Genomic DNA, 13,371 nt, shown 5'->3' with positions numbered 1-13,371 from the left:
AAAAATCTCAATTTTAAGTTCTTGCAATGAAGTATAAGTGACAACTGCACATTCTGGTTGACCTGGAATAATCACCATTTATTCCTGTAGTTATTAATGGTAGCCTGCCTGTTTTACTCTCAGACATGTCCTGTTTGGACATTATATTTATTATCTGGTCACCTTGAGCTTTTTCCGGGGGCGGGGGGAGCAAATACCAGTAATTTTGTGTGCTGTTGCAAAATGGCAGCTTGTCCCCCCTCCCCCCCCCAAAAAAAAGAGGTTAGTAATCATAGCAATCAACATTTCACATTGATTCCTGTGAAAGAAAATAATATTTAAACATAGTTAATTGGCAGTGGCTGCCCAGAGAACCATAAGAGGATGACTCGGAAATCAATTCTGGGGCCATTGGGAAAGAGGGCTTTGTCTTAGTACTGATGTCTGTCATGAGCACTGGAAGAGGTAGTTGTAAAATATAGGCCAGGTATCAAATTTGCCAGTATAGAGATAGATGGGATATTAGTGATAATTCGACCGAATATTTTCCAGAATGTGTTCCACAGAATACGAATTCTCCCATGTGATTCTCAAAACACATGCTCCGTTATCCAGTAAGATTGAGAATGATGCCTGCCATTGTATTGGAAATTCACTATATATTGGCACAAAGTTCTAAAAAGTTCTGTAGTAAAGACAGATGTTTAATTTCATTTAACCCAGCACTCTGTAAACCTAATTGGCCACAGAACCCTTTTTCAATGGTCTCTGTCAACTTGCTGAAGAACTAGTTTCTTGGGACACACTTGAAATAGTACTGGTCCAGCTCATTCCTCATATTTCACAAATAAGGAAATTCAAGCCTCAAAAGGAAAAAGGACCAGATCACATTCAGTTCAGCTGGTCTGTGACCAGGCAAAACCAGAACCCCGGAATGCTGACACCCAGTCCTGTCTCCTTTCTACTGCATCACCAGGGCAGAGGGTGTTAGGGGCATTCTAAAAGTTTAACAGCTTCTGATAGCACGAACAGTTAGTGTAGAATCCAGTTGCCTATTTTTATAGTTGCTCTTCAGTGATAGTATTTAAATATCTGCACGCTCATAGTATCCAGACAAGAAGCTACCTCTCATGGTCCATACAGAAAAAAATCATTGTTGAATTTTAGTTTTCTCCGGGCTGCTCGCTGCTCCTTTCTGTTTTATCTTTCTTTCTTAGGAGATAAAGCGATTATTTGAGAGAAGAATTACTGAATATGAGTCTGGTTTTGGATCATAATCCAGTTTATCCTTTCGTGGGCTTTGAATTTCAAAAAATTCTATTAGACTCTTTTGGACCATAGGGTTAAAGTACATCTGTTGGCCACACAGATTTAACTATTGGCCTTCGAGCTACGCAGTCATGAAATTATAGCCATAGTAAATTTAGACAAGGGCTAATTTCACTTTGGTCTGCCTATTAATTCACATGACAGAAGAAACATGAAGTACCCTGTGGTTAACGTGAGCACATGTAAAAAATTAAATCTTTGGTAACGAGACAGAAAATACTCCATAAAAATTAATTGGTGTTTAATTAAGGACGTATGAAATGTGATATTTACAGATGGCCTGACTTTGAGGCATAAACGAAATTCATGTCAGGCCGCAGTTGCAGCTTTTGTCTGGGTGGGTCACCGGTTCATGGCTGAGCACTGCCATTCCCTTGGAGAAAGGAACACCTGGAAAATATAACCATTGTGGAACCACTGATGTCTCTGGAGTTTTTTTTGCCCTTTATTTTCTTTATAATAACATGAAAGAAACTGGTGCCTTTAGTTTTCTTCAAGCATGCACTTCCATGAAGCCATGTGGCTGCTTGCATTTTGGAAGAAGGGGGCAGCTGCAGGCTAAATTTGCCATCCTGCAATCATCATTGACATCCCTTTGAAGATATATGTTCTAGAAAGTACAAATCAGTGGAGTTGTAAAGCAAAAATAGGCAGACAGACATCTTTCAACTTAACTTGTTTTCCCATGAGCATAAAGAAAATGACTTATAGGAAAAAACAAAAACTCAACTGTTTGTAAACGTTTTTATTTTAAAGCACCTCATCGTTTCTATTAAGTGGCTTCTAAAATTTACCATTTTCTAGCAGAGTTGGAGAATATTAGCCAAGATTCATTGATGAAGCTTTATAACTTTTATAAATCAGCTTTGCTCATTTGTAAAGCCACATGTTTAAAATATAGGGCACAGAAAATTTCCATGACACATAGTTGTGGTTCAAAAAAAGAAAGATACCAAAAGAAACTCAGTCATAAAATCTAGGTTTCCTTTTAAGTGATAGAATCAGAATAGATGTTACTAGTCATCTTCTAAGCCAAGTGGTGCCATGTGTGTGTAACATAAACTGTTAGTATACTATCCTAGGTAGGGTATATTATACGTTGCCAGTGGATTTGTTAGTTCTTCCCATTTAGCAGTTGAGTTTATTCTCATAAAAGTCAATAATATTGCTCCATTTTGGAGAACCGCCGTGTTCTGAGCATTCCCAAATGTATATCCCAACTCTAGTATACAGTTCTGAGCCCCACTTTCAGTTACCAGGATCATAAGAGAAGGGAAAAGGAAGGCCACACCAGGGAGGTAAGTTTTAAAATTTAGTTATCCTTCTGACCACTTTTGATCCCTATCCAAACAGTTTCTAGGACTGCAATGGATACAGCCACTCTCCTCCAGCAATCAGCCTCAGACCAAGTCAGAGGTTACACTTAACCTCACTTTGAAATGTAGAAAGTGAACAATTAAATATTGAACTTTTCTATGTAAAATATGTTCGCGAATTTCAGTCCTTCTATATCCTACTGGTGCCATAGTATAATCCTTGAATTTTCGGCACCATCTTATTTTTAGGCTAGAATGTTCAACAAACATCCGGAGGAGGGAAAAGATATTATTTATTAAAAAGACATATATGTATTTAAATGATATCGATTTCAACATTCCAGCACAGAATAATATAAAGAACTGTACCATATTATGGAGCTTTAAAATCGATAATCCTTTTTTCCTGTGTTAGAATTCTTTGTGAATAGAAAGCAAAAATTCAAGACTCATAGAGTCTGTTCACCTTATTTCCTCTTTAATAAATTGTTTTCAACCTAATTATTTTGTCCAAACAGCCTATAAGTATGAAGCAAAAACCAGATTTTGAAGCAATATATGATTCCATGTGTTGGAAGAACTTTTAAGGTTGTCAAATGAAGTGTATTTAGCATTTCCTCATGTCTGTAATTGGATGTTCTCTATTTTCCCATAGTAGTCTCATGAAATAAACCCAGTTTACCTCTGGTCCCCTGGGTTGGAGGTGAAGTTCAGTCAGCCCTTTGATGAATGAATAAATGTTTGACTGATGAGCAAATATGACGACACCTAACCACTTTACATTTTATTTCCAATTAATGCAAGGTTATTCTCATACCCTGTTCATGGCTTTGAAGTCTAACAACCAGTCTAACTGGCTCACTCATATGTGAGTAACTCGGTTTTGACTGGGGTTTGTCACACACTGATTTTCTAAGATTTCCTTCTTAGCTCCCCATTGCTTGGCAGTTATATAGCTGTTTAGTAGCTCCACCAGAGATTAGGAAGACTTAGTAAAATTTGTTAAAACTTGTTTAGAACCATAGTAAAAAAAAAAATATTAATGAAAGATGAAGCTACAAGTATTGAGGAAAAGGAAAATTTGAAGATTACCTGGATTTAATTGTCCATAGTTGTCTTTTTCATTTCTATAGATAAATGAGAGTTGTTTATGTCTAAAAATATGACAAAGACTTTACAAGGTTGTTAGGAAATAAAATAAGGCTATATTTATACAGCATGTAGCATATCATAGGCATTCAATAAATATTCTCTTTAATTTGAATTTATAAGTCTTTAGGAACTATCATTCTTCCCAAATTTTATATCATAGCTTCATCCTATGAGATTATACTTACATAATTTAACCATTTTATAGTAGCAAATTAGAAGTATGATTGAAGTTGATATTTATCAGAGGTAGAATGGGAATGTAGCTGATTGGATTTTGATTTTCTAATATGCTCTCTAGTACCCTATCCACTAAATAAATGGTTTTCAAGTATTAAAAGTGGAATGAAAAAAAGGTTCAGGTGTGTCTTCAAGTGGAATTTTACCTAAGTAGATTCTTTTAGCCACATTACATACTTCTACATTCTCCGTCTCAACCAAATCATCTCTTCCACTCTTACCTCATAATAAATAGAAACAGCTTTCAGGATATGGAGGAAGGAGAAAAGGTGTTTTATAGAAGGAGACCAAATTGAGGCTGGCAAATGTGTTTTATTGCAGACTTCAATGTCATTTCCTTTGTAGACTGCTTAAGCAACCATGCCGAGGATGCTGAGATGTTCAGTCTCGCGAGCAAAAACATTCCAGTTAATTAGTGATGTCTGCCATGGGCTGAGGAAAAAGGACAGGGGACGGGGTATCATTACCTGTGCCACATGTTTATTAAACTTGTACTTTGTCATGTTTTGTATGCTTTACATTTTAGCTCATCATGCCAACATTGCTTTTCCTAAGTTGCACTAGCAACAAGAATTTAAGAAAAATTTCAGAGGGTCAAAATTTAATCAGCAGACCTGACTTTTACCTCTTCTTTCAAGAATATTAAATATTTTGAGTCCTTTGCCAGGAAGCTGATAGAATGATGACCTTTAAGTAATTTAATAAAACAAACGTGACTGTAGCACATCTCATCCATCTAACTTTATGGTGTCAAAACTTCAAAACTCTAGGATTCTCTTAGATAAGAAGGTGTTTTGTTTTTGCTCTGTTACATGAAGAATGGACAAGGCTGATTTCCTTTTCCAATATCTGTATTAAATGAATTAAGTTTCATTTTATGCTTTTAAGTGCACTTCAGTTTTAGTAGGCGAGTATAGATAAACATCTCTCCATATATATCTTAAGGCAGAAACTACGATAGTTATTATATAAACTGTCTATCTGTTCAGTTCTTTGTAAGCATATTCATCTCTGATTAGTTCAGTGTTTTAAAAAGTAGGTTTTCTTATTCAGGAAGGTTGAGGCCAGCAGATCAGGAGATGGCTGCCGTTGAAAGATAGTTTATTACAATTTCCAAGAGTAGGGAGTGTGCTCCAGTGGTGGGGGTGGGGACACACAGACTCAACAGAGCTGGTCAGGTGCCAGAGGGAGCAAAGCGAAACATGGGTAAAAGCCTTTACTGTGGTTTCTGTGGGAAAGAGTGAAGGTAGCAGGGTAAACAGATTTAGGATTGGCTGGTCCGAATAATTTCAGCAGGCTCTGAGGCACAGGGGCTGTCCCCAGTTGATGCTAGCTGGCTCTGAGGCGATAAGGACCTGGGAATAGAAGCCCTGAGTGCCATAGCCAAATAGAGGCGGTAGAGGCCATGTGACTCTGGACTGGTCGGTTTTCATATGAAAGGAGTGCTGGAAGGAGAGTCATTTGTAATAGCTAAGAATTGACCATTCCTGGGAAAGGCAGTCTCTCCAAGGTCACCAGGTACCCAGATGTCAAAGTATTGGAACTACAGAAAATAAAAAGGCACGATTAACACACTCCACATGCCAGGCATTGTGCCGGAACATACAACACACTTATTAGTGAATAAGTTAATAAGATGAGGCCTCTACCCTGGAAAAACTTTTATTCTAATAGAATAGAAAGTCACATTAAGAAATAATTTCAGTAGAATGTGGAAAGTTATGTGCTATGGTAGTGATAAAGATCAGGTGCTAAATTCATTGATACGTTAAGGACCCAACGTGGGTGTGTAATATTAGAAACACTATTATATCTTACTATAGGCCAAAAAATGCAAAGCCATTAGTTACTTGTACCTTTCATCAAATAATTCTCTACATCATTTCTTGGAATATATTTAACTCAATCACTAAATATACAAACCTTTCATTTCACCAAAAACTTTAGAATCCCAAGTCTTTATAACTAGAAAATCTCATCCCCTGAGATGAGGAACCTGAACCAGGAAGGCTAAATGACTTCCCTAAAGTCACAGTTGAGCTGCTTTGTTCAGCCATTACTAGTTCCAATGTGCAAATCATAAATTAAACACACATTAATCTAAATATTGGCCCTGGAACCATGCTGCTTTTTCGTTGCCAAAGGGAGTCTGCCATCTAAATATTTGCAGTTTTTTCCCTGGCCTCTTGAGTCACACCACAATTTAACAACAGAACTGGTTGGTCACTTGACAGTTACTTCCATCAGTAACAATTTGACTTTACCTGATAGTGTCAAAGGGGTAGAATGACTCATGTTAACTGTTATACTTACCACCTGATTTAGACTGATTTCGTCTTTTTTCTCTGTACTATTTCTTCTATGCATTACAGTCTGGGCCGCTTTTTACATTTTATTCACAGAGCTGGAGAACAAAAGGCATGAATATTAGAAAGCAAAAAAACAGGTCAGCCTAATGGTTTGAAAGCACCAACCATTTCACCATATGCGATTGTTGAAGATACGATGTCAGAAGACCAAAAAGATGTTAGACTGTTGCAGAAAATGCATTTGTTGCCTTAAGCTCTCTGCCAGTATTAAAATATATTTCTAGTATTTTATCGTGCTTACTGATTATTTTCTTGTCTTACACTTATCATCATTGCTCAGATTATAATTGTTCTTAATTTACTTTTTTAAACTACAGCTTCTATGGGTTAAATATGCTAAAGTTTTCTGTGACCACACATAGGATGTTAGTAGATGCTAAAAGAGAAAGACCATAGTCAAATAAGTTAATGCTAGATTAGACATGTTAAACAAATTTTATTTTCTGCAGGACTTCTCAGGGCCTTTGATAAGAAAATATGAATTGCAAACATCAAGAAGCGATATATAATATGTAGCATCTTCCAAATTTAGTAGGCCACAGATCCTTCACTGTAAACACTTAGGCCTCAAATAGTAGCATAAGGAAACAACACAGAAGATATGAAATGGTATATCATCAGTTGTCAATGCTGAAATTTGTTAAGTATATATAGAGGTGGGAGAAACAAACCACCCAATTTTGCATACACTTATATGCAAGCATCCAGAAATACAAAACAAAATATGGTTATGTTAGAGAAGTGAATAACCTACATGGAGAGCCAGGACTCTGTAATGCAAGTTAGTGGGATCCAAATATAATAGACCAGAACTTCTTAACCTTTATGTGCACATGAATCACCAGAGGAATCTAAACTGATTCAGTGGATTTGAGATGAGGGTCAAGGTTCTGCAATTCTAAGAAGCTCCCAAATGATGCTGGTGCTCCTGGTCCAGGGATCACACTTTGAAGAGCAAAAAGAGCAGGAGTTGGCAAACCTTTTCTATAAAGTTCAGATAGTAAATATTTTAGCATTTGTGAGCCGTACAGTCTGTTGCAACTACTCAGCTTTGTCATTGTAATGCTAAAGCAGCCAGAGACAATATGTGAATGAATGACCATGGTTGTGTTCCAAAAAAAACGATATTTATGGACGATGAAAGTTGAACTTTATATAATTTTTGTATGTCACAAGTATTTAAAAAAATTTTTTTTAAACATTTGTAAGCTCGTAGACCATATACAAGCAAGCAGGGTGCCTGAAGGCTCTAAATTGCTGAGATGAGAGGTCAAGATACTACAGGCTCCCTTGGGGAGTAGGCAGGGTTTTCTCTATGAAGCATATCTAACCAAAGCAATTTATCTTTCTCTCTTTTAAACTTTAATTGCATTTTTTCTTCTTCTTTTTTCCTCTAATAGTTTGTATCTTCTTTATGGAAGAAAATAAAAAAAACACTAATGAGTAGTACAGACAGATAAACTCCAGCTAGTTTCAGAGTGTATCAGGTATTCTTCCTACCACCTGTGGTATGTAATGCAGTGCCTTCCATGTAGAAGATGCCTAGCAAGCCTGTGTTTGATTGAATTTAATCTGTTGAAAGAGCCTTTCTCTTCTCTGTAAAGAAGAGTAGCTCCCGGATGGAATAACGAAGAGAGTAAGAGACTTCCAAGAAGGGGAGAGTAGGCAGTTAATACGTAAGGGCTGTGCCAGGGACAATAAAATCTATGCCAAGAGTTGGCAGAAACAGAGGATTAGTATGACAAAATAATAGAAAATAAAATTGGGGTTAAGTTATATGTAAGTCAATACATATCTGAAATTTAGGGAAGGATATAAGTAAGGAAGAGCTTCAAGAGCTTTAATCTGGTACAGCAGTGGTCCCCAACCGTTTTGGCACGAGGAACTGATGTTCCTCTGAGAATCTAATGCCTGACGATCTGAGGTGGAGCTCAGGCAGTGAGGCTAACGCTGGGGAGCTGCTGCAAATACCAATGTAGCTTCACTGGCTCTCCCGCCACTCACCTCCTGTTGAGCGGTCTGGTTCCTAACAAGCCAAAGACCGGTACCAGCCTGGGGGTTGGGGACCCCTGTGGTACAGGATATAGAAGAATTTATAGTTTACTGGAGGTGAAGAGGTCAATTAAAAAACTTAAGATCAATTAAAACTTAAGCCACAGTCAGTTCTCATGGTGAAGATCTAGACCATGACTATGGAAAAAGGAGACCTGGAAGATGGCTCCAGGCTGCAATGCTCTCTAGGACTTTATGAAAACAAAGGAAACCCAAAATGCCTTAGAATCAAGAAATACAGCCCTTCTGAATTGCCTCAAAAGTAATACATACTTCAGAGTGTAGAATGCTCAGTTAGCTGGGTTTTTTAAACTGTTTTTTTTTTTTTTTAAATTCCCAAAGTCATATCTGTTCTTTTCTGAGTGTCCCATATTTGTTTTTTTAATGTAGTTTCTGGAGTTGATACTCTGAAGTTAGTACTAGCAAACAGATTTGTTTTATTCATATTATTTACAGATTAAATTTAGATTAACAGTGATATTATGCTATCTCAATATAGAAAAAAGTTAGTCTTCAGGGCCATGTTTTCACAAAGGGTGCCAAGTCCAAACAATTTTCTAGAGGTTAGACTCAGAAAATCTCCAAGTGCTGATTAAGAAGTAAACAGACAATACAGTCCCAGAGACTTCAATCTTTTTAGTTGTAAGTGGCACATTCCTACATATTTCTTTAAACATAAATCACATTACGAGGGGAGTTTGGGGCAGTTTCATATTTTTTGTAAAATTCCTGTTGAGAGTTTGAGGTGCTGGGGGAATAAAGGAAAGAGTGTGAGAGAGAACTCGGTGTTAAAACAGTCTGGCAACTTACAGCCTCCCACACCAAGGTCCTGGTTGTTTGGGGAAGGAAAAGCGCTGACCAGCAAGAATGAATTACAGCACGACTGCTCCGTCTCTTTCGTTGTGGAGGCCAAGCAGTCTGCAAGAAAGTTTTGTGAATGTCAGAAATGTGGAAGGCATTAAATTCGTTATTGCTCAGCTGATCAGAAGTCTTAGGGTCAACAAAAATATTGCTGCCTATGATTTTTTTTAATGTGATGATTAGTTTCCCTTGATACATTAGATATTTTGAGCATAACGTTTATATTACTTTCATATTTTTCTTTAGATAAGAATAAGAGATAAAATTGTAATAAATGTAAGAGTCATTTATTATGAAACATTTCATAAGACACTTTGAATTTCTGTTCTTTTCCTTTTGTGACTGAGATTGTCTTTCCAACTTTGACGGTGTCACTTATTTCAAGGTTGATAAAATGGATGGGATGCTTTACAAAGAAAACTTGTGGGAATTGTCTTAGTCGTTAATTTCATGCTCTAAAATGTAGTTTCCCTCAGTAACAGTTTTTTTTTTAAAGCAAACAAACATCTTATTACATAGCATCTAGCCTTGTACTTTATTATCTTAAACATCACCATTTCCTTTTTTTCTCTCCTGTCCTTTGACCTCCATGTGGCCTGCAGATGGTTCTGTGAGGGGAGGGAACTGCACAACACTCCCGATATTCAGATCCGCTCTGAGGGCGGGGACCTCCACACCCTGATCATAGCAGAAGCCTTTGAGGACGACACAGGTCGCTATACCTGTCTGGCTACAAACCCCAGCGGCTCCGACACAACATCTGCTGAGGTGTTTGTCGAAGGTAAGGAGATGTGTGGTGAGGGAGTGTGGATGGTCTGACAGCTTGGGTATCAGCAAAGCTTCATTGTGGATGAGCTTTTCCAGTGCAAACAGCATAATGGTGGTGTGATTCAAACCTCATTTCTCCTGAAAACTAAATAAATCGAGCAGTTCTGACACTTAGGCATATGTCAACCATGTCTAATGTCAACATTTGTTCCTTTTAATTCAAACATTTCAGCTACATTAACTTGAATTTACTTAAAATGTAAATTACCCAACTTATTTTTGGTTTTCTGTAGTGGATAAATAAAGGGAGCATATTAAAATACCATATCCATCAAGCAAAGTTAAACTGTAGATGTCTTAGGAAATCATGAGAATGATTGGATATTTTTAAATGTTCTTATTTTTATTCTAGAATATTTCCTCTTGTTAAACTCTGTTATTCCTGGTAAATGTCTTGTGAACTTAAAATCACTAGGTAAAAAAAATTCAAGAATTATGTTGCCTTATAGTAACGTAAGAGAGAGTAGAATATTTCTATTGCTCTGTCAATTCATTTTTGACAAGACTCAACCTGTAGAGAATTAGAAAACTTGATATTAAACTATATAGCTTTACATTATTATTGTATTTCGATCAGTACCAATAATTTAATGTGGAAATGTGTTTTAAGCACTGCAGTGTTTATATTCTTATTGTCCCTAAATCCATAAATTGATGGTTGCTTTTCAAAATGGTAGTTAAAATATAGAAAAATAAAAATCCCGAGGTCTCCACTACCTTAATCTTCATCTTTTTACTATTTTTTTTACTGTTTAATACCATCAAGTTATTAAAGTAGAAGCAGGACGTGAACCATTATTTTTAGAACTGACAAAAAAAATTTAGTTTTAGAAGTAACTTACCACTAAAAGTGTGTGCCTTCTAATTAAAGCTTCTTCTGCATTGTCTTTGAAGGCAAACGTCTGTGAGCTTCTCGAGGGACCTTGTCTTGTTAATTCAAGCAGACATTCTGTGCTTAATCATTTAAATGTCACTGTAAGCCTATATGGTATTATTCGTATTCTCTTTCTACAAGTGGGTAAACTGAGACCCAGAGAGGTTAAAGGGACTCGTTCAAAGTTACATAAGGGTTTAAACCCAGGCAGTCTCACTCCCCCGGGACCCATATGCTTAACACAATCTCATACACACATCAAAGGGCTAAATTATTAGAAAAAGGTTGACAGAGATTTTCAACATTTAATAAGTTAGCCATAAAGCATCAGTCATGGGTGGGCTGTGTAATAAACTTCTTGAAGTGTTTTAGAATACAATAAAGGGAACTTAAACTTCCATTAAAACCTGTTTGTTAATGATAATCAGATTTGGGAGACATCCTAAATCTAAGTTCAAATAGAGCATCTTAAAATTAAATTCTTTATTTGCTTTCAGTATTGCTAGAAATGTGAATTTTAATGTATATTGCTTAAATACTACAGATGTTAAATTACATTAGTGTATGTGATAGTCTATCAACTCAATTCGGCCAGCATTTTTAAGGCCCTACTATATGCCAGATATGCAGGTACAAATATGATTAAGACACAGTTCATGATATCAAGGAGTCCCAATCTAAAAGAGATGAGCACATAAAAAAAAATAAATAAATATTGTAATAAGTGATATAATAGAAATATATAAAGTGTTATAAGGGTACAGATGAATTCAAAGATTAACTGTAAGATATATAAGCTAGATTCACTTTTCATATAAAAAAAGGAAAAATTTCTCTACCTCTGCAACCAATTTTAGTATCTAAACCTGGCAGACCCAAAACATTCACAACGTGGTCTTTAATTTTATTTAATTGAATTTGGTTCTTCCGTGAGAAGCTTCTGAACCACCAGTCCTCTTCTGACTTTGAAATCGTCTAGGTAGGCTACTCAGTATGGGAAAAGTACACCTCTAGTTCTATATGCCACATATATTTTGTGGCCTGAAAGTCAACAAAGATATTGGTTTTTTTCTAATGCTCAGTTTCTCACATGATAACACTGAACTTACTTAGCCAACCAGCCATTGGATATCTGTGATTTCAGGTAGGATGAGGAAGCTGGGCAGAACAAGAATAAAGAGCCATTAAGATTCAGTCTCCTATACCTAATATAAAATGGTTTAGAAACTAGTCCATTGGCCTATGAAATATGGATATTAATTTTTAAAAAATTCATAGAGATTCCAGTGTATTCTTATCCCCAAGAACTTCAGATAAATTCTTATGCCAGTACGACTGAAAGTGTGAAATTTTTATATTTGCTCATCTAGCACTAAATTAGACTCAGTCCTATCACTATTGAATTGTTTCCTAATGCATGTTGTTGTTAATATGTCAGCATGTAGTCATTGGCGTTCTATCAGAAAGCGGGGAATTTTCTATAGAACTTAAAAATCTAAACAAAGCCTTTGCTGAAAGTTTAACAGCCTACTAGTTGGAAACTGTCTAAATTTTAGTTGTCTTATGCATCAAGTTTTAGAATGATACAGAAGAAATTATAGCTTAAGAACAGTAGCACTTCATTTTTATGTGTATTATATTATTTAATCCTTATGAAAATTACCCCCATTTATGGTTGAGGAAACCAAAGCTTATAGAGGCTAAGTAGTGCCCAACATCACAGCGTGTACACACACACACACACACACACACACTCACCCCCCAGGAATTTAACACCATGCAGTCTAACTCCTCAATCTGCTCTCATAACCACTAAGAATAAACTGTAGATGCACTCGTTACTGGGACAGCTGTAATCCTTACCTTAATCTAGTAGCAAGAATTAGGATCTGAGCATGGCATTCTTGAGGGCACACAATTGAGCTCTCTTAGTCATGCAGCAGGTATTTACTGAGGGACTGCTGTGCGGCAGGCAGTGGCCTGCACGGGGGCACATTCGTGAAAAGGACAGGCCTGTGTCCTCACTGCACTGACACTCCAGGAGAGGAGGGAGTGTAAGCTAGTCAACCCATAAATAATTCCTATGCCAGCAAGTACTGGGAAGAAAATAAAGGTGCTGATGGAATAGAGTAATCAGGGAGGCCTCCCTGAAGGGCATTCGATCTAAGACCAGAACCCTGAGAAGAAGCCAATAGGAAGACTGGGAAAAGAGTGCTTCAGACAGAGGGCCCGGAGTGGGAAGACCAGATGTGTTTGTGGACTTTTAAGATCTATTCTATTAGCAACTTTCAAACATATAATACTGTATTAACTACAGTCACCATGCTGTACATTACACGTTTAGGACTTATTTATAACTGGAATTTGTACCTTT

At 36.7% G+C, this 13,371-nt stretch overlaps 1 protein-coding gene across 2 annotated transcripts in view; it reads left to right on the top strand.

Annotated features, from left to right (window-relative positions):
• PALLD (palladin, cytoskeletal associated protein) overlaps nucleotides 1-13,371 on the top strand; it is a 347,001-nt gene that overhangs the window by 134,785 nt on the left and 198,845 nt on the right. For both annotated transcript variants that reach the window (XM_016148183.2, XM_036233612.1), the window contains one exon: nucleotides 9,898-10,076. In XM_016148183.2, the coding sequence (XP_016003669.2) occupies nucleotides 9,898-10,076 (179 nt within the window). The remainder of the gene's footprint in view (nucleotides 1-9,897; nucleotides 10,077-13,371) is intronic.

This window comes from Rousettus aegyptiacus, unplaced genomic scaffold, assembly GCF_014176215.1.
Source record: "Rousettus aegyptiacus isolate mRouAeg1 unplaced genomic scaffold, mRouAeg1.p scaffold_m13_p_16, whole genome shotgun sequence".
NCBI classification, from domain to species: Eukaryota; Metazoa; Chordata; class Mammalia; order Chiroptera; family Pteropodidae; genus Rousettus; species Rousettus aegyptiacus.
Note: the sequence above shows the minus strand (reverse complement) of the source record. Positions and strands in the feature narration are given on the sequence as shown.